The sequence below is a fragment of the Aquarana catesbeiana genome, linkage group LG08, assembly GCF_042186555.1.
Source record: "Aquarana catesbeiana isolate 2022-GZ linkage group LG08, ASM4218655v1, whole genome shotgun sequence".
NCBI lineage: Eukaryota > Metazoa > Chordata > Amphibia > Anura > Ranidae > Aquarana > Aquarana catesbeiana.
The window spans coordinates 44,481,131-44,500,353 of NC_133331.1; the positions used below are offsets into that span (position 1 = coordinate 44,481,131).

At 41.3% G+C, this 19,223-nt stretch overlaps 1 protein-coding gene across 1 annotated transcript in view; it reads left to right on the top strand.

The window, feature by feature from the left end:
* The first annotated feature begins 535 nt into the window (after nt 1–535).
* CPN1 (carboxypeptidase N subunit 1) overlaps nt 536–19,223 on the top strand; it is a 47,176-nt gene continuing 28,488 nt past the window's right edge. Inside the window, exons 1-3 of the mRNA XM_073595763.1 lie at nt 536–955; nt 11,576–11,772; nt 17,934–18,089. Coding sequence (XP_073451864.1) covers nt 706–955; nt 11,576–11,772; nt 17,934–18,089 — 603 coding nt within the window. The 5' untranslated portion in view covers nt 536–705. The remainder of the gene's footprint in view (nt 956–11,575; nt 11,773–17,933; nt 18,090–19,223) is intronic.

A 19,223-nucleotide genomic window follows, 5' to 3' on the forward strand; every position in this document is an offset into this window, starting at 1 on the left:
GAGGAGGAAAGAGGGACAGAAGGACTTTGTTCCAAATCAGGGACAGTCCCTCGAAATCAGGGACAGTTGGGAGCTATGCTTTGGTGAAATATCAGCAGGGGAATCTGCACTGCACAGGGTGATTAGGATGTGCCCAGGCACACTCGGCACACCCCCTGCGCACGCCTATATGCGGGTGTATGGTGCTAGTTCGCCTTTTCATTTTTTCTAATAAAAAAAAAATGTGAACTAACCCTTTAAGAATTGATAAGTTGCAATATAATACATTTTTGTTTTTCGGGTTTAATACGGCTTTAACGTTCCTAGAGCAATTCCGATTGCTCAGCGAAGGCGATTTCTACTTCATCCCCACAACCTTGTCACATGGCCTCCGATGTGTTTAAAGTAAATAGGAAGGCAGCTCTGCCAGTTGACATGGCAGTTAATAAGTGAACTGAGGCCAGTTCACCTGGTGGGAGTGCGGGGCAGGGGGAGGAGGGCTGGGAGTTTGGAGAAGGAGGAGGAGGGTGGGGGGGGGGTTCTTTGACAAACAAACGTTGGAAATGAAGGCTGTAAGTCACTCTGTAGGATGCTGTACAGGGAGGGGCTCTGCCAGAGTAAAGTTGAGTCCCCCCCTCGCAGACTGAGCTGCAGTGGGCTGGCAGTTCTCTGTGTAACTAGAGCAGAGTGATTGCAGGGGGAGAAGGATCAAGGAGATCTTTGTATATGGGACCCCAAGGCAAGGCTGCAGGAATGAAGGTGACACTCTACTGCCTCCTCCAACTTCTCCTCCTGTGTAAGGTGTCACTCAGCATCAGCTTCAAATACCACCGCTATGAGGAACTGATGCAAACGCTGTACGACGTGCACAGCTCCTGTCCTTACATCACCAGGATCTACAGCGTGGGGCGCAGCCACCTAGGGAGACACTTGTACGTCATTGAGTTCAGCGACTATCCCGGGGTCCACGAGCCACGTAAGTACCCAACCATTGATGGTGCTACCAAAGCTTCAGGCTGACAATAGATGTAGATTTTTTTTATTTTGATTTGAAATAAATAAAATAAGAGGATTCCCCCCATCCACACATGCAAGGTGAATGGAAGAATCCTCCCCCCGCTGAGACGTTGGGGTTGATTTACTAAAGGCAAATAGACTGAGCACTTTGCAAGTACAGTGGCTCCAGAGCTTAGTAAATGAAGGGGAGCTCTGCTGACTTCCATCATCCAATCGTGTGCAAGCAAAAATGCTGTTTTTTTGGGGGGTTTTTTTTCCCTTGCCTGTGATTGGGTATTCTTTACAAAGTGGAGTTTTACCTTATTTACTAAGCCCCGGAGCAAATTCCCTTGCAGAGCGCAACTGTACTTGCAAAGTGCACAGTCTATTTGCCTTTAGTAAATCAACCCCCATCAGGGTTGCCAACCTCCATCAACCTCCGCATTTTTTACTGATAAAACATAGAAAATTTACTGGCTGAGCACATTTTTTACTGGCAACCTGAGAAATCACAGAACTCCTATTGAAAACCAACACAGTGAATATTTAAACAGTATAAAAATGATATGGAAACACTGACAATACCTAAAACAAAGTAATTTGCTTGATTTACACTTAAAAAGTCAACACAGCACAAAATTATCAGTCCCTGATATTTATTGGCAGTTGTAAAAAAAATCACTGATTTTTACAAACTGTCAGTAAATTTACTGGGGGTTGGCAACCCTGACCCCCATGTATTTTGACAGCGGGGACTCCTCCACTGTCAGAATACACTGATCAGTGGCTGCAGCCCGCTGATCGACAAAAGTCTTCCAACAGTCCCGTTAGACAAAAGTCACTGTTAGGTTCATTAACTCCAGTCTAATGCTGATCATACACTCTACAATCTGATACTACAATCTCCTTTAGATCTACCAACAGGTATGTAGTGTCTGATTGGATAGAAATTGATTGGGTAGATTGGGTAGGTCCTCATAATACATAGTTTTGGTAGATCTAAAGATGATTATGCAGCAATTGTATGGTCAGAAATAATATAATAAGATATAATATTATATATGATAAGATATGATATGAGCCTTATAGGCTGACCATACAGCTCTACAATCTGATTGTACAATCACCGCTAGATCTTCTATAACCTATGTAGTAGAGGAGCCTGCTTGATTGGATACAAATTGCAAAGAGAGTTAAGCCTAAAAAAATTAAAAAAAATGTTAAGCCTAGTACACACAGGCCGAATGTGGGGCAGCATCGACCGGTTTAATAGAAACCAGCCGACATTCAGCCCGTATGTGCTGCAGCCGGTCTGACATTCAGCTGGCTTCTGTCGAAGGGGCGTGACCGAAAAAGGTCTGCCGATCGTTCTGGCTGAGAGCGCTGACCGGAATGTTCTGCCAGGGGGGCCTTCCCCCTGTCCGAACACAAAAGGGGAGATCGCTGCACTAACATCAGATAGTTAGTACAACGGCTCAGACCTGAGGTGTTTTTTTTTTTTTTCGTTCAGCCTTGCTGGGTTGAATGAATAAAAACGACTAGTGTGTACGAGGCGTTAAGCTGTATCCTTTTAATAAATAGTTTTGGTAAAGCTAAAGGAGATTGTATAGGTATTGTATAATGAGATTGTGTATGGCCAGCTTGGGGGGGCGCATCACACACTTTACAATCTGCCCGTAAAATCAAGTTTAGATTTACCAAAACCAAGTAATATGGGGACCTACCTAAACTATCTAACCATAGTCTATCCAAACAGGCAGGCCCTGCCTGATTGGTAGATCTGAAATAGATTGTGCAATAAGATTGTAACATGTGCAGTGAGCCTAACAGGGTCCTGGTACATGTGTGTATGAATGTGAGTTAGGGGGACCTTAGATTGTAAGCTCCTTGAGGACAAGGACTGATGTGGATCTACAATTTGCTGTGTAAATTGTAGGTGCTCTAAAGATACTTAAAAAAAAATAAGTCTGTAGGATTCGGGCAATTTGACCATGAACGATTGCAAGTCTGCCAGGCTGGAAAATTGTTGACCACTTCCTATTCTCCGCATGTACAGTGCTATACAGAATTCATCCCATAGGCTTCATTTACAAAGCTAACACATCAAGATAAGGGTACTTTCTTTAACCGCTTCCCGCCCAGCACGCGACGATGGACGTCGGCACAATGGCATGGGTGGGCAAAAGGGGGTACCTGCACGTCCCTCCATGATAGCCACCACGCTGTGCTCTCCTGACTAGTGTGGTCAGTTTTTAATAGGAAAGCAGAGGGACTGGCAGTAACACCACAATTTCACACAAAGGAAGCAATACAAAGAGAACAGGATACTTTTCATACAAGTACATGGTACAGTAGGCACAGGAATCTGAAATGTTGACTAACATTTTTGCTTAACTGCTTGCCAACCAGCCGCCGTCGTTATATGGCGGCAAGTTGGCACGGCTGCGCGAATCACCATAGGTGTACGTCGGGCGCTTTAAGAGCTCTAGGGGGCACGCAACGCCGGAGCCAATGCACGTGGCCAGCGGCCGTGATGTCCGCCGGCGACCCGCGATCGCTCCTCAGAGAGCCAGAACTGGGAACTGTCAATGTAAACAAACAGATCCCCGTTCTGACAGGGGAGTAGAGAGAGATCGTCTGTTCATAGTGATCAGGAACAGCGATCTCTCTCCTCCTCCAGTCAGTACACTCCCCCCCCTAGTTAGAAATACCTCCCAGGGAACACATTTAACCCCTTGATCGCCCCCTAGTGTTAACCCCTTCACTGCCAGTGTCATTTATACAGTGATCAGTGGCTATTTTTAGGTGGTCCCAAAAAGTGTCAAAAGTGTCCAATCTGTCTGCCGCAATGTCGCAGTCCGGCTTAAAATTGCTGATCATTGCCATTACTAGTAAAAAAAAATAATATATATATATATATACACTACCGTTCAAAAGTTTGGGGTCACCCAAACAATTTTGTGTTTTCCATGAAAAGTCACACTTATTCACCACCATACGTTGTGAAATGAATAGAAAATAGAGTCAAGACATTGACAAGGTTAGAAATAATGATTTGTATTTGAAATAACATTGTTTTTACATCAAACTTTGCTTTCATCAAAGAATCCTCCTTTTGCAGCAATTACAGCATTGCACACCTTTGGCATCCGTCCACAACACTTTTTTCCAGTCTTCCTCTGTCCAATGTCTGTGTTCTTTTGCCCATCTTAATCTTTTTCTTTTATTGGCCAGTCTCAGATATGGCTTTTTCTTTGCCACTCTGCCCTGAAGCCCAAAATCCCGCAGCCGCCTCTTCACTGTAGATGTTGACACTGGTGTTTTGCGGGTACTATTTAATGAAGATGCCAGTTGGGGACCTGTGAGGCGTCTGTTTCTCAAACTAGAGACTCTAATGTGCTTATCTTCTTGCTTAGTTGTGCAACGCGGCCTCCCACTTCTTTTTCTACTCTGGTTAGAGCCTGTTTGTGCTGTCCTCTGAAGGGAGTAGTACACACCGTTGTAGGAAATCTTCAATTTCTTTGCAATTTCTCCCATGGAATAGCCTTCATTTCTAAGAACAAGAATAGACTGTCGAGTTTCAGATGAAAGTTCTCTTTTTCTGGCCATTTTGAGCGTTTAATTGACCCCACAAATGTGATGCTCCAGAAACTCAATCTGCTCACAGGAAGGTCAGTTTTGTAGCTTCTGGAAGGAGCTAGACTGTTTTTAGATGTGTGAACATGATTGCACAAGGGTTTGCTAATCATCAATTAGCCTTCTGAGCCAATGAGCAAACACATTGTACCATTAGAACACTGGAGTGATAGTTGCTGGAAATGGGCCTCTATACACCTATGTAGATATTGCACCAAAAACTAGACATTTGCAGTTAGAATAGTCATTTACTACATTAGCAATGTATAGAGTATATTTGTTTAAAGTTAGGACTAGTTTAAAGTTAGCTTCATTTAAAAGTACAGTGCTTTGCCTTCAAAAATAAGGACATTTCAATGTGACCCCAAACTTTTGAACGGTAGTGTATATATATATATATATATATATATATATATAATAAAAATGTCATAAAACTATCCCCTATTTTGTAGACATGATAACTTTTGCCCTAACCAATCAATGTACGCTTATTACATTTTTTTTTTAACCAGAAATATGTAGAAGAATACATATCAGCCTAAACTGATGAAGAATTTTTTTTTTTGGGGGGGGGGGGATATTTATTATAGCAAAAAGTAAAAATTTTTAAAATGTAGCAATTTTTTTTTTCAAAATTGTCGCTCTTTTTTTGTTTATAGCGCAAAAAATAAAAGCCGCTCAGGTGATCAAATACCACCTAATGAAAGCTCTACTTGTGAGAAAAAAATATGACATATATTTTGTTTGTGTACAACGTCGCATGACTGCGCAATTGTCAGTTAAAGCGATGCAGTGCCGTATCGCAATAAAATGGCCTGGTCAGGAAGGGGGCAAATCCTTATGGTCCTTAAGTGGTTAAGTGACAGTTATTTTCAGTTAAATCGAATGAGATTTTAAAATGACAGTCATGTGGCTGAAATAATAATTATCTGTGTGCTAAAGCTTTGTGAATTGGCAATGTATGTTATCCAGTGGATGATCGATTTAAATAAAAAAAAAAAAAGATTGCTCGGTGATTTGAGCCTTACTTATGGGACAGCTGAAATCTCTTGTTCTTGGATATGTATCCAAAAACCTAATCTGAACTAAATGGAGGGGGATTTACTAAAGTGGGAAGTTTCATTCAATCAAGTGCAGGTGGTGTTGCTTTTCTTCTTTTTTTTTTTTTTTCTTTTATTCCACTGCCCAGGAAGTTTAAAGCTAACTTTGCTTGAGTTTAATTAAGCCCAGTGTGCTGGGAGACAGACGGACTTCTCCAGACAGACTTTTCATACAGTTCCATGATATACAGTATATTATATGTAATATATACTAGTGACATCCAGAGTAGGTAGAAGTCTCCAGACAAGGACAAAGCGATCTGCCAATTACATAACGTTGCGGTGCAGCCTGTGGCTGTGTGCTGGCTGCCATTGCTGGCGGAGGCAGGCAACAAAATGACAGCTGGAAGCCTATTCTATGGGATTAGTGGGCAGGAAGTCAGCGCTGGGCTGGAAAATAAACTCCACTCTACCAACTCCTCTTCTGTTCTGATCATTTCCTCGTCTTCAGACAGTTTATACATGAAGGCGATTCAGACGTCTTCTACATAAAGCCAAGCGTTATGTAACTTCTACAGCTGTGCGTTAAAGGGGAAGTATACTGTATTCACACTTTTTATGTATCTTTTAAATTTTTTTGCATTTTTCACTTTTTTTTTTTTTTTTTTACACACTTGCCACACTTTTGTTGTATTCAGAATAGAGATTTGAGGGTCAAGCACTAGGGGGAGCACTCAGTGGCTCAGTGCAATCACTGCGCTTCTTTTCCCAGCATCTTGTCCTCTGGTTCTTACCAGTGGGGTGTGGAGGCAGATGATAATGATCAGGTTCACTAAATCCTCATACACACGATCGGATTTTCTGATGGGAAATGTGTGATGATAGGCTGTTGGCGGAAAATCCGACCGTGTATGCTCCATCGGACAATTGTTGTCGGATTCTCCACGGACAAATGTTGGATGGCAGGTTTTAAAATTTTTCGTGGACAAATGTCTGTTGTCGGATTTTCCAAGTGTGTGTACACAAGTCCGTCGGACAAAAGTCCAAAGTACAAACACGCATGCTCGGAAGCGAGGACGAGCCGGAAGCGGTCGGTCTTGTAAACTATCGCTCGTAATGGAGAATTAACATTCGTGACGTGGCAAATTATGAAATCTCCAAATGCAGCGCACAATTCTCTTCTTCTTTAATGGGATAATAATGAAGCTGCTTTGCTGGTGATACTGATGGAGTTATTGCAAACAAATTTTCAAAGGCTTTTTTTTTTCTAGTGATATCAAGAATAATATTATTATGCTTTTTTTTTATTATTTGGGCAAGTTACCACAACACCATTATCTCATAGTTTTTAAGATCAAAGATACAACTATGTTGGTGTCTCTTATCAATTTTACATTGCATTTTTTAAATGTAACTGCCTACTCCCAAACTGTTATTTGAAGTAAAACACATAGCCAAGTATTATTCTACACAATTTTTTTATTGTGAATTAAAAAAAGAAAACAAATAAAATTAGACATGCTATCTGCCAATAGAACTTAACCAGAAAGTGCATTCTATGCATCCAAAAATATAGAAAATATAACAAATCAAATCATTATTCAACCAAAAAATAATGTCAAAGCAATAACTCCAAGGCCAATAATAAATAACACGTTATCTCCTCTGATTCTGCAACATTATTATTATTATTATTATTATTATACAGGATTTATATAGCGCCAACAGTTTACACAGCGCTTTACAATATAAAAAGGAGACAATACAGTTATAATACAATAAAATACAAGAGGATTAAGAGGGCCCTGCTCAGAAGAGCTTACAATCTAATAGGGTGGGGAAGGTGGTACAAAAGGTTGTGGGGAATGAGCTGATGGAAGTGGTAGAAGATTAGTTGGAGACGTAATAGGCTTTCCTGAAGAGATGAGTTTTCAGGGATCGCCTGAAGGTTGCAAGAGTAGGGGATAGCCGGATCAGTGGAGGTAGCGAGTTCCAGAGGATGGGAGAGGCTCTGGAGAAATCCTGGAGACGAGCATGGGAGGAGGAGACGAGAGAGCTTGAGAGTAGGAGGTCTTGAGAAGAGCGGAGAGGACAATTTGGGTGATATTTGGAGACAAGATTGGTGATGTAGCTCAGGGCAGAGTTGTGAATGGCTTTGTATGTTGTGGTTAGTACTTTGAATTTAATTTGCTGGGTGATTGGGAGCCAGTGTAGGGATTGGAGGAGAGGGTTGTCAGACACTGAGCAGTTGGTAAGATGCATAAGCCTGGCAACATGACTGGTTGACGAAGGGCCCTTCAGAAACGAACTGAAAAGCGTCAAATGAAAAGCACAAAACGAAAAGCGTGAATCAACACTCACTAAAATTCTACTAACACAAAATTAGCAGAAGGAGCCCAAAGGGTGGCGCTAATGAGCTGAAAAACCATGTAGTACGTCACTATGTTCGTGATTGTTGGCCAACAATTCCTTGCCATGTGTATGCAAGAAAAGTTTGGGCCAACACCCTTCGGACAAAAGTCCATGGTTTTGTTGGCCAACAATCTGATTGTGTGTACGAGGCTTAATACTAATCCTACTCACGGGGCTGCTGTTAGAAATCACATACAGTTTACCTGACAGGGCTTTCCCCTTCCTGGCCGAAAGTGCCTGAGGACATAGATTTATCAGTCCCTTGCTCTGCAGCCTCAGCAGCACAGATTAATACATAGGAAATGATCTGAGGCTTCCTACTCATTCACAAACTGAAGCATAGTAAACATATGATGAATGGACACAGAAATGATGGGTACTCGAGTCAAGTCAATCTTTAGTGTCATTCTACTACACATGAGGACATACGATAGAATGAAATGTTGTATCTCACAGGACCACGATGCTACATACTAATTAAACATAATCATAAATATACAAAAATAGAACACAGAGAAGAAAAAAAAATTATAAACCTAAACACATCTGGAAACTATGTAACTGTACATATTCTGTAGAGTCTTTGTAGCAGCAAGTGTTTGTAAAAGTGCATATTCAAGAGTAAAAAGGAGGGGAAGTGAGATGTTCCTGGTCAAAACACAGTGGAAAATGGGCCCAATTAGGACTGGTAGTGGTGAGTAAGAAGCGTGCTCCTTATTGGTGGTCAGTGAGAAGAAAGCACCTTACGATGGTGGTCAGTGAGAAGACTGCTCCTTACATTGATGGTCAGTGAGAAGAACGCATCTTATATTGGTGGTCAGTGAGAAGAATGCTCCTTACATTGGTGGTTGGTAGGAAGAACGCACCTTACATTGGTGGTCAATGAGAAGAACGCACCTTACATTGGTGGTCAATTAGAAGAACGCACCTTACATTGTTGGTCAGTGAGAAGAATGCTCCTTACATTGTTGGTCAGTGAGAAGAATGCTCCTTACATTGTTGGTCAGTGAGAAGAATGCACCTTACATTAGTGGTCAGTAGGAAGGATGCTGAGCAGAATGCTCTTTACATTGGTCCTCAGTAGAAAGAATGTTCCTTACAATGGTACAATGGTGGTCATTGGGAAGAATGCTCCTTACATTGGAGGTCAGTGAGAAGAATGCTGAGCAGAATGCGCTTTACATTGGTCTTCAGTAGAAAGAATGTTCCTTACAAAGGTACAATGGTGGTCATTGGGAAGAATGTTCCTTACATTGGTGATCAGTGAAAATAACACACCTTACATTGGTGGTCAGTGAGAAGAATGCTCTTTACATTGGTGGTCAGTGAGAAGAATGCTCCTTACATTGGTGGTCAGTGAGAAGAATGCTCCTTACATTGGTGGTCAGTGAGAAGAATGCTCCTTACACCGGTGGTCAGTGAGAAGAATGCTCCTTACATTGGTGGTCAGTGAGAAGAATGCTCCTTACATTGGTCCTCAGTAGAAAGAATGTTCCTTACAGTGGGAAGAATGCTCCTTAATGGTGGTCAGTAGGAGGATTGCTCCTTACATTGGTGGTCATTGGGAAGAAGACCAGAAGATATAACTAAAAAAGATCATTGATGTCAACCCATAGCTACCTCTGGAGGGACCCTGGTTAATATAGACTGGTGTAGAATGTCAGCGGCTACAGTAGCAGCAGAACAGACAAGTCACAGACTGTGTATGTAAACATCAATCAATGTGTATCTGTATTGTTTTGTGGACAAGTGGAAATAATAGCATTAGCATCTAATTGTCCTAATTGTTTGGTGTTTCCTCGCATTGCTTGCATTCCTAATCTATTATCTCTTTAATGTATTACTGGTAGCATACAGGGGATTGCCAGAGGTGGTGATTATCAGTATAGATGTTTAAATGCTTTTTTCAATGAAGATAACACCTCCTTATCAACCTACACCGTTCAAAGAATCAATAAGATAAAACTAGCTTTAATGTGTCTTTAAACACCCAACAACCCCCCCCCCCCCCCCCCCCCAAAAAAAAAAAATATATATATATATATATATATATATATATATATATATATATATATATATATATATATATATAATTTTGTAAGCTGAATTTTTTTTCAGACTTTTTTCCTTTTTCTTATCACCTAGTAACCCTACCATTCCTATCACACTTCCTATCCTAGAGCGGCATCACTGACTTCCTGCACTGCATCTATGGAGGAGCAGAGTTGTCCCCCTAGGCTCCTCTCCTTACCTCTATTAAAAAGAGAGGAGATCTTTTGAAGTTCTCAGAAAATAGCTGGAAAAACTCGGTGCACAGAAAGACACCGGCACTCTGGCAAGATCAACAGATATTTTCTGTATTGGCTGAAAATATTGTTGACCTGAAAAAAAAAAAAGAAAACTAAAGCAACCATCACACCTAAGCACTTGAACTCTTGAGATGATCTCTTATTCTGTGATAAAGCTGTGATTGTTGGGGACATACCTTCCTACGCACAGCTGACTTCCTATCCTGCATTTATAAGGAGGGAGGCAATGTCATCACATCTCAAAATATCTAATAATATGGAGAGTTTCCATTTATCTACACAGTAAATATTGTTATATCAGATGTTTCTATTCTTCAATCCTCTCTGGGTTACATGTTATTAATAACTCCTTTATGGAAGGAAACGTATGCTTTGAGTTAAGATTTTTTTTCAACCTCTTGTATTTCATAACAGGGGAAATGGGAAAACAGTCATTATTCTAACCCAAAAATGTATTTTCTCACCTTTTGTTCCAGTGGTGCTTAAAGTGACACTAAAAAAAAAAGTTTAATTGCTTCATTATGGAGGTCCAGATCCAGGAACATATATTCTAGGAACACCAGAGAGAGTTAGCCAGCTAAATCAGGCAACTTTTGGCTCAAATTTATCTCCAAAGACAGTTTTATTTTCCTCCCACCCCCTAAATTCTCAAAAACATACATAACATGGGATGCTACAATAATCCTCAAAGATGTTGGGTAGGTAGGCAGTAAACACACAGAGTCCCAATTTGCAAAACAACATATTAAAACAGCAAGTTGATAGTACAAACAGGCCCGGCGGGGAAGCTCCCCTGACTGATGCCACTCAGACATGCCAACAACATCTGTCACGAGGATTGGAGGTGGCCTGACTGGTTTGACCCAAAGGGGAGGTGTCCTGTGTGGATAGATATATGGAGCTGCCTACTAACTGTTTTTTAAAACATGTGAGTTGTAGCTGTCATCCTCATCCTTATATGGCTTTAAAGTGGGCCACTGAGCTTGAAAATGTAGGTAGGTTGGGAGTGTGATGTCACTGGGTGTGAATGTTCCAGGTCTGTGACTCAGGGGGACGGAAGACCACCAGACAATGTGCACCTTTACAATCAAGTTAGCAATAGCATGCTTCATATTTCAATGTTGGAGTATTCTTCAAGTCCTTTCTATCTTTTGGTGTAAAGCTCAGGTATTCAAATCAGCGTATGTTCTGTTCTCTCCATAGTGGAGCCGGAGTTTAAGTATGTAGCCAACATGCACGGGAATGAGATCCTGGGAAGAGAGCTTCTCCTACAACTGGCTGAGTTTCTGTGTGAAGAGTATCGGAACAGGAATGAGAGGATTGTCCGGCTGATTGAGAACACACGGATACATATCATGCCTTCTATGAACCCAGATGGCTATGAAGTTGCTGCAGACCAGGTACTACTAAGCTCTATCCTTTGATTCCATGGGGACATTTTGTATCCATTTCAACCAAATATGTTTGTGTTCCACCAGTAGAACTGTTCCTCCAGTGCACATGACAAGGAAATCTTCATCAATGCGTGGTCAAATGTATATGTACCAGGTATATCACATGGTTTATAGTTGTGGCCTAGTGGTTTCTAGTTCCTTCCACAGTGGTTGCCTGGTGGCTGCAGAGAGTTGGGCTTATGGTAACTGGTATTACCCTGGAAAACAATGGAGACCTTCTAGTTGGTGCTGTGTAATTGGTCATTGTGGCATCTCAATGTGCCTCTACAGTATTGAGGACACTTCTATGGCTGTATTTGTTTGCAAAGAGTGAGGATTGGTTTGAGTAGCTCCTGTGCTGTCAAGTCTTGGACAGCTAAACATGCATTCTAAGGGGCTTGCATTGTCAGTAAGAAGGAGAACAATGGTGGCACCCCCATTGCAGGTCAGTGGCTGGTCCTTTGTTATAGCCAGTTTGGGTTAAATTGTGGAAGAACATCTGCTGTCAGGTAGTAAGGTCAAGTAATTCCACAGCATTGGCGGACACAAATGTTGACGACAATAAATGTGCATAGTGGTTGACATTAAGTTGTAATGTTGTCCATTGGGGTGGCAGCTGACTATGTGGGGAACAAGAACCAGACATCATATTGTTCAGATTGTAGCACCAGAGAGAAGTTGTAATTTCTTGGACACTAATTAAAGCCGAAAATCAAGTTGTTCTCTCAGTGGAGCTGAGGCCTCTTGTGTGCTCTTCTGTGTCGTGTGCCAGAAACCACCCTAAGGATACATAAGGAACGTATTATTCCTTCGTATGTACAAATTCCACTTAGCCACAGAACACAATATTGACATGGTAACTGGAATGGCTTTCCTTTGTTTTCCATAGATGGAATCTGAATTCATATATTTTCATGGTAATTAGGTTTATTGCATCCTACACTTACCCAAGTGGTAAAGCTGAAGAATTTGTGAATTTCTCTCTAGAAAAGGAACTAGGGGATGCTCCCTATATAAATAGAAGGACATTGTTTCCTTATATAGCAATCTTATGGCTAAGCCATGTGTTCTAATCATAGACACTTCCTAATGGCATCCTGTTTTCTATTATCTGCATATGTTACCATGCTTTGAAAAATGAATGCAAATATATCTGTGTAGAATTAGTGTAAAGCTAATACACATGGGGGTTATTTACGAAAGGTAAATCCACTTTGCACTGCAGGTGCACTTGGAGGTGCAGTCGCTCTAAATCTAAGGGGTAGATCTGAAATGAGTGGAAGCTCTGCTGATTTTATCATCCAATCACGTGCAAGCTAAAATGCTGTTTTTTATTTTCCTTGCATGTCCCCCTCGGATCTACAGCGACTTTATTTCCAAGTGCACTTTAAGTGCACTTCCAATTGCACTAGCAGTGCAAAGTGGATTTTCCTTTAGTAAATAACCCCCACAGTGTATACTTTATCTGTGTACTCTAGGGTTTCTTACCTAGGGTCTTACTATGGTGATTAATATCTGCTCAACCCTGGCTTTAATGCCCTGACATGTTCCTGTTGACTACATAATTACATAGTTAAATAGTCAGGTTGAAAAAAGACACAAGTCCATCTAGTTCAACCAAGGTGAAAAAAAACCCCATACAATCCTATATACACAATCTTATACCCACAGTTGATCCAGAGGAAGGCATGATCCAATTTGCTCCAGCATGGGGAAAAAATTCCTTCCTGATCCCTCGATAGGCAACCGGATTTTACCAGGATCAACTTTAACTATAAGGGCTCTTTCACACAGGGCGGATCAGTGATGATCCGCCCCGTAAACACCCGCTTGCTCAGCGGGGATCGCTCCGTCGATCCCCGCTGAGCAGAAAGATGACAGGTCCATCACTGCACACTGTGCAGCTACGGACCTGTCAGAGCGCCGCTCTCCCCTATGGGGGATCGGATGATGACGGACCGTAGTGTCCGTTATCACCCGATCTGATCTGAAAACGGATGGAAAAGTAGGTTTTTCCTCCGTTACACTTTTCGGATTGGAGCGGGTCGGATGTCAGCGGACATGTCACCGCTGACATCCGACGCTCCATAGGGATACATGTATGTCCGTTTTTCATCCGAAAACGGAAGGATGAAAAACGGACATACGGATCCCTTGTGTGAAAGAGGCCTAAATGTTAGTATCCAGTTATATTATGTACATTTAGGAAATAATCCAGGCTTTTTTTGAAGCAAGCTACTGAGCTAGCCAAAACCACCTCTTGAGGGAGTCTATTGCACATTTTCACAGCTCTTACTGTGAAGAAACCTTTCCATATTTGGAGATGAAATCACTTTTCCTCCAGGCATAAAGAATGCCCCCTTGTCCTCTGTGATGACCTTACAGTAAATAACTCAACACCAAGTTCACTATCTGGACCCCTTAGGTATTTCTACATGTTGATCTCATATTCCCCCTAATCTCCTCGTCTCAAGAGAGAATAAATTCAGTTCCTCTAATCTTTCCTCATAGCCAAGTTCTTCCATGCCTCTTATCAGTTTGGTTGCCCTTCTCTGGACTTTCTCTAGTTCCCCAATATCCTTTTAGAGAACTGGTGCCCAAAAATGAACTGCATATTCCAGATGAGGTCTTACTAATGATTTGTACAGGGGAAAAATGATCTCTCTCTCTCTGGAGATATCTCTTAATACTCTCTGGACCTCTTCTAATACAAGAAAGGAATTTGCTTGCTTTGGAAACCGCAGCTTGGCATTGCATGCTATTATTAAGCTTATGATCTACCAGAACACCCAGATCCTTCTCCACCGTTGATTCCCCAGTTGTACTCCCTCTAGTATGTATGATGCATGCATATTCTTAGCCCCCATGTGCATAACTTTACATTCATCAACATTAAACCTCATTTGCCCCATAGCTGCCCAATTAAACAGTGCATTGAGGTCGGCTTGTAAATTGGACACATCCTGTAAGCACGCTATTCCACTGCATTGTTTGGTGTCCTCTGCTAAGACTGAAATGGTACTTTTAATCCCAGACCCAATATCATTTATAAATATATTAAAAAGTAAGGGTCACAACATTGAACCTTGGGGTACACCACTGATAACCTTAGATCATTCAGAGTAAGAATCATTAACCAAGACTTCTGCCGGGCAGATTGATATCAAAGAGAGGCGGTGAAAACAGTGGTGGAATAAGGCTTCATCGATGAACTGGATGGGATGGGAGAGATCATACATATTTTTTAAGCCACGGAAGATTCTTTTCAGAAATGGCCAAGGGATGAAAAGCTTTTATGGGTGCATTTTTTTCTTTAATTACCATATTTTAGCTAAATATTCAATGCAAATACAATGCTGAATATGTAGACAGTAATGATTAAAAGTGAAATGCTTACTAAAAGTAAAAATCCTGATGTGACTTCAAGCTGAAATGTCATAGTATGATGTGCTTTTATTCATGTGACATGTGCACTCCATGTTGCTATGTTTTGAATAAAACTTTATTGTCTTAAAAAAAATTGCAGTAAAAATCACCTCTTACATTAGTCTTAGGTTTGGTGATCAATAAAATACAAGGGAAAATAACGTGCAAATTCACTGAACACTGATGCAGAGTAAAATTTGCACTGATCGCCAATGTAAAGTGAGGTTTGCACTGAACATCGATGAAGAGTAAAGCTGGGTATACACTTTGAAGTTTTTTTTTTTTCAGCCAGCAGGTTGCACAAAAAAAACTGACAGAGCCCTGCATCACCACATGCGATATGGATGCAGGGATCTCTTCTGCTGCGCTATTGTGTTCTGACAGAATAAACTGATCAACACTCTAGCCATCAGCTGCAATGGCTGATCGAATGCTGGTTTCCCGGCAGGACTGTTTTACAGAAGCCAGTTTAATGCGTGCCCCATCTCTGTTCCTGTTGAACAGAGAGGGGGCACGCAGGGCTGGAAATTCATTCAGTTCCTGCTGAACCGGCCAAATTCCAATACTCATATAACCAGCTTAAAGGGTAACTCCACTTTCATGGGGAAAAAATAACAAATAAAAAAAAAATAGTGCGACACAAGTCATATTGTAATTGAATACTATTAAAAATTACCTTTTATTTTGCAGCGCTGTAATTTTGTGTAAAATGCAATATGGTTTACTGGAGGTGTTCTGTACACAGATGGTGTACAGAACACCCGCGCGGAAATTTCATTTCCTGCTTGTGTGATTGGTTTACCGATTTTCCCAGAAGTCTGCACTAAGATACAAGTCAGATTTTGAGTATCCCCTGCAACAAAAATTTCATTTTGGTGAGATACTAGCAAAGGGAAAACACGTCCAAAGGGATTCAGACTCTGCAACGTTCCTCATTAGAGCCTTGCAGGTGCAGCAGCTGACTGATCATTATAAAATCACTCCCATACAGACTCTCTTTGCACATGGACGCAGAAAAGCAAACAGCTATTTCTTCATAATAACACAAGGTAGGAATCCGCAACAAAGTTTGTTAAAATCCCTGCAATGTGCATTGCTCACCCAAAGGGGAATGTTCTTTTTTCAACAAAAGTGGAGTTACTCTTTTAGGTTTGCACTCAGCACCAAAGCAGAGTGAGGTTTCCAATAAGCACCGATGTAGAGTGATGTTTGCACTGAGCTTCGATGTCGAGTGAAGTTTTCCAATGAGCACCGATGTAGAGTGAGGGTTGTACTGAGCACCAATGTAGAGTGAGATTTGCACTGAGCACTGATGTAGAGTGAGGTTTTCACTGAGCACCGATGTAGAGTGAGGTTTGCACTGAGCACTGATGTAGAGTGAGGTTTGCACTGAGCACTGATGTAGAGTGAGGTTTGCAATGAGCACTGATGTAGAGTGAGGTTTGCAATGAGCACTGATGTAGAGTGAGGTTTGCACTGAGCACTGATGTAGAGTGAGGTTTACACTGAGCACTGATGTAGAGTGAGGTTTGCACTGAGCACTGATGTAGAGTGAGGTTTGCTCTGTGCACCGATGTAGAGTAAGGTTTGCACTGAGCACCGATGTAGAGTGAGGTTTGCACTGAGCACTGATGTAGAGTGAGGTTTGCACTGAGCACTGATGTAGAGTGAGGTTTGCAATGAGCACTGATGTAGATTGAGGTTTGCACTGAGCACCGATGTACAGTGAGGTTTGCACTAAGCATTGATGTAGAGTGAGATTTGTACTGAGCACTAATGTAGAGTGAGGCTTGCACTGAGCACTGATGTAGAGTGAGGTTTGCACTGAGCACTGATGTAGAGTGAGTTTTACACTGAGCACTGATGTAGAGTGAGGTTTACACTGAGCACTGATGTAGAGTGAGGTTTACACTGAGCACTGATGTAGAGTGAGGTTTACACTGAGCACTGATGTAGAGTGAGGTTTACACTGAGCACTGATGTAGAATGAGGTTTGCAATGAGCACTGATGTAGAGTGAGGTTTACACTAAGCACTGATGTAGAGTGAGGTTTGCACTGAGCACTGATGTAGAGTGAGGTTTGCACTGAGCACAAATGCAAAGGGGTAAGATTTAACCTTTACCCTCTTATTTATTCTTATATTTCTACATATTTGTTGTTACACCTACAACTCACTGATCATCACACCAATGTTTCGTGAGCTGCACATTTTTAGGGATTCCTTAAGATCAGAATTTTTTTCCCAGGGTTATAAGGTTGAGAATATACCATGCCACGGTCTGCCTGGTAGGAACTGAACCTTGGACTTCGACTTTGGCATTACAAGTCATTGCATCACCTGTTGGAAGATGATTGTGTGTTATACTGGGTAGTTTGATGATTACAAGTGCTCGTTACTGTATGTGTCCAGAGTAATCTGTTACTAATATCAAGTCTTGAAATTTTTTTATTCTCAAAAATATTTATTTACTTTTTAATTTGGTGTAGAGTGTATGGGTTAAACACACCTTCTAATTGGGTTTTATTTTTCAGTGATGACAGATCCTGTTTTATCTACTTACCTGAAATCTTAGGGAAAATTTTAAAATCTGCTGCTACAGACAACCCAAAACTTTTCTTGGCTTCTTTTTGGTCTTGTGTTGCTGCTCATAATGTTTACTGACCTCATATATAGTACTGAAAATATTAATTTACCTCACAGGGGCCGTATTTTAATGGATACTTGACTGGAAGAAATAACTTCAACGATGTGGATTTGAACCGGAACTTCCCTGATCTAAACATGGTTATGTACTACAATGAGAGGAATGGAGGACCAACTGATCACCTTCCTCTCCCGGACAACTGGAAGGAGCAGGTTGGTATAAACGTCAATTTACAAAGCTGTTAGTGAAACAGTATGACTTTTCTGTTCTTTTTTCTTGCCTACACACGATCACACCAAAGTCTGACGGATTAGTATGTGATGACGTACGACTGGACTAAAATAAGGAAGTTGATAGCCAATAGCTGCCCTAGCGTCGGTTTTTGTCCGTCGGACTAGCATACAGACGAGCGGATTTCTGGGTCCGGAGGAGTTACGACGTAAAGATCTGAAGCATGTTCCAAATCTAAAGTCCGTCAGATTTTCGACTGGAAAAGTCCGCTGAAGGTCCGATGAAGCCCACACACGATCGGATTGTCCGCCGGACTCGGTCCGTCGCACCAGTCCGCTAGAAAAGTCCACTCGTGTGTACGCTGCATTAAACGCCTGCTTTTTACTCACAATGTTGTATTTTAACTAATTCCCACTCTGTTCAAAATGTCAAAGTTGTTTACTTAGAGTTAAACCTTAATAGTTCTCACTAGGCCTCTTAAATGGGAACCTTTTTTTTTCCTTTGTACTTTAATAGGTCAGCCAAACCAAAATCAGTATATCAATTTAAATAAAGAGTTTATGAAGGGGTTCCAATGTTCATGTTGGAATTTCAGTTTTTATTCTATAACACAGAAGGGTGGGAACACCTAAGGCCCCTTGCACATGGGGCCATACAATGTTTAGCCCAGTCCACCTGCAACCTGCCATAAGTTTTGAAAGGCTGCCTTCAACATGGCAGGACACTACACATATCTTTCCTGAGTACACTAAAACACCAGAAGAGGTGAACTGCTCCTAGAGGGGCCCCATATGCAAGGGGTCTAAAACTCCAAAGTGGGCTGTACTATATACAGAAACTACGGCTGGGAGATCTCACTACTGGAGTCCTTCAGAGATGTAAGGAGCATGGTTCAGCCTACCAAACTCCATATAAAAATTTCACTCTTGGGTGAACTAAACCTTTAAAATAAATAAGACATCTTTGACATTAAAAACAACTGGATGTTTCCTGTTACGGTGCTGCTGCTATTATTGAACCTTTTTTAATTTAGGAAAAGCCAAGTAATTGAGTTTACATTTAATCAGGAAAGTATCTAAAATTCTTTCAAGTTGTCCACTTTGCTCCCTTTAAAT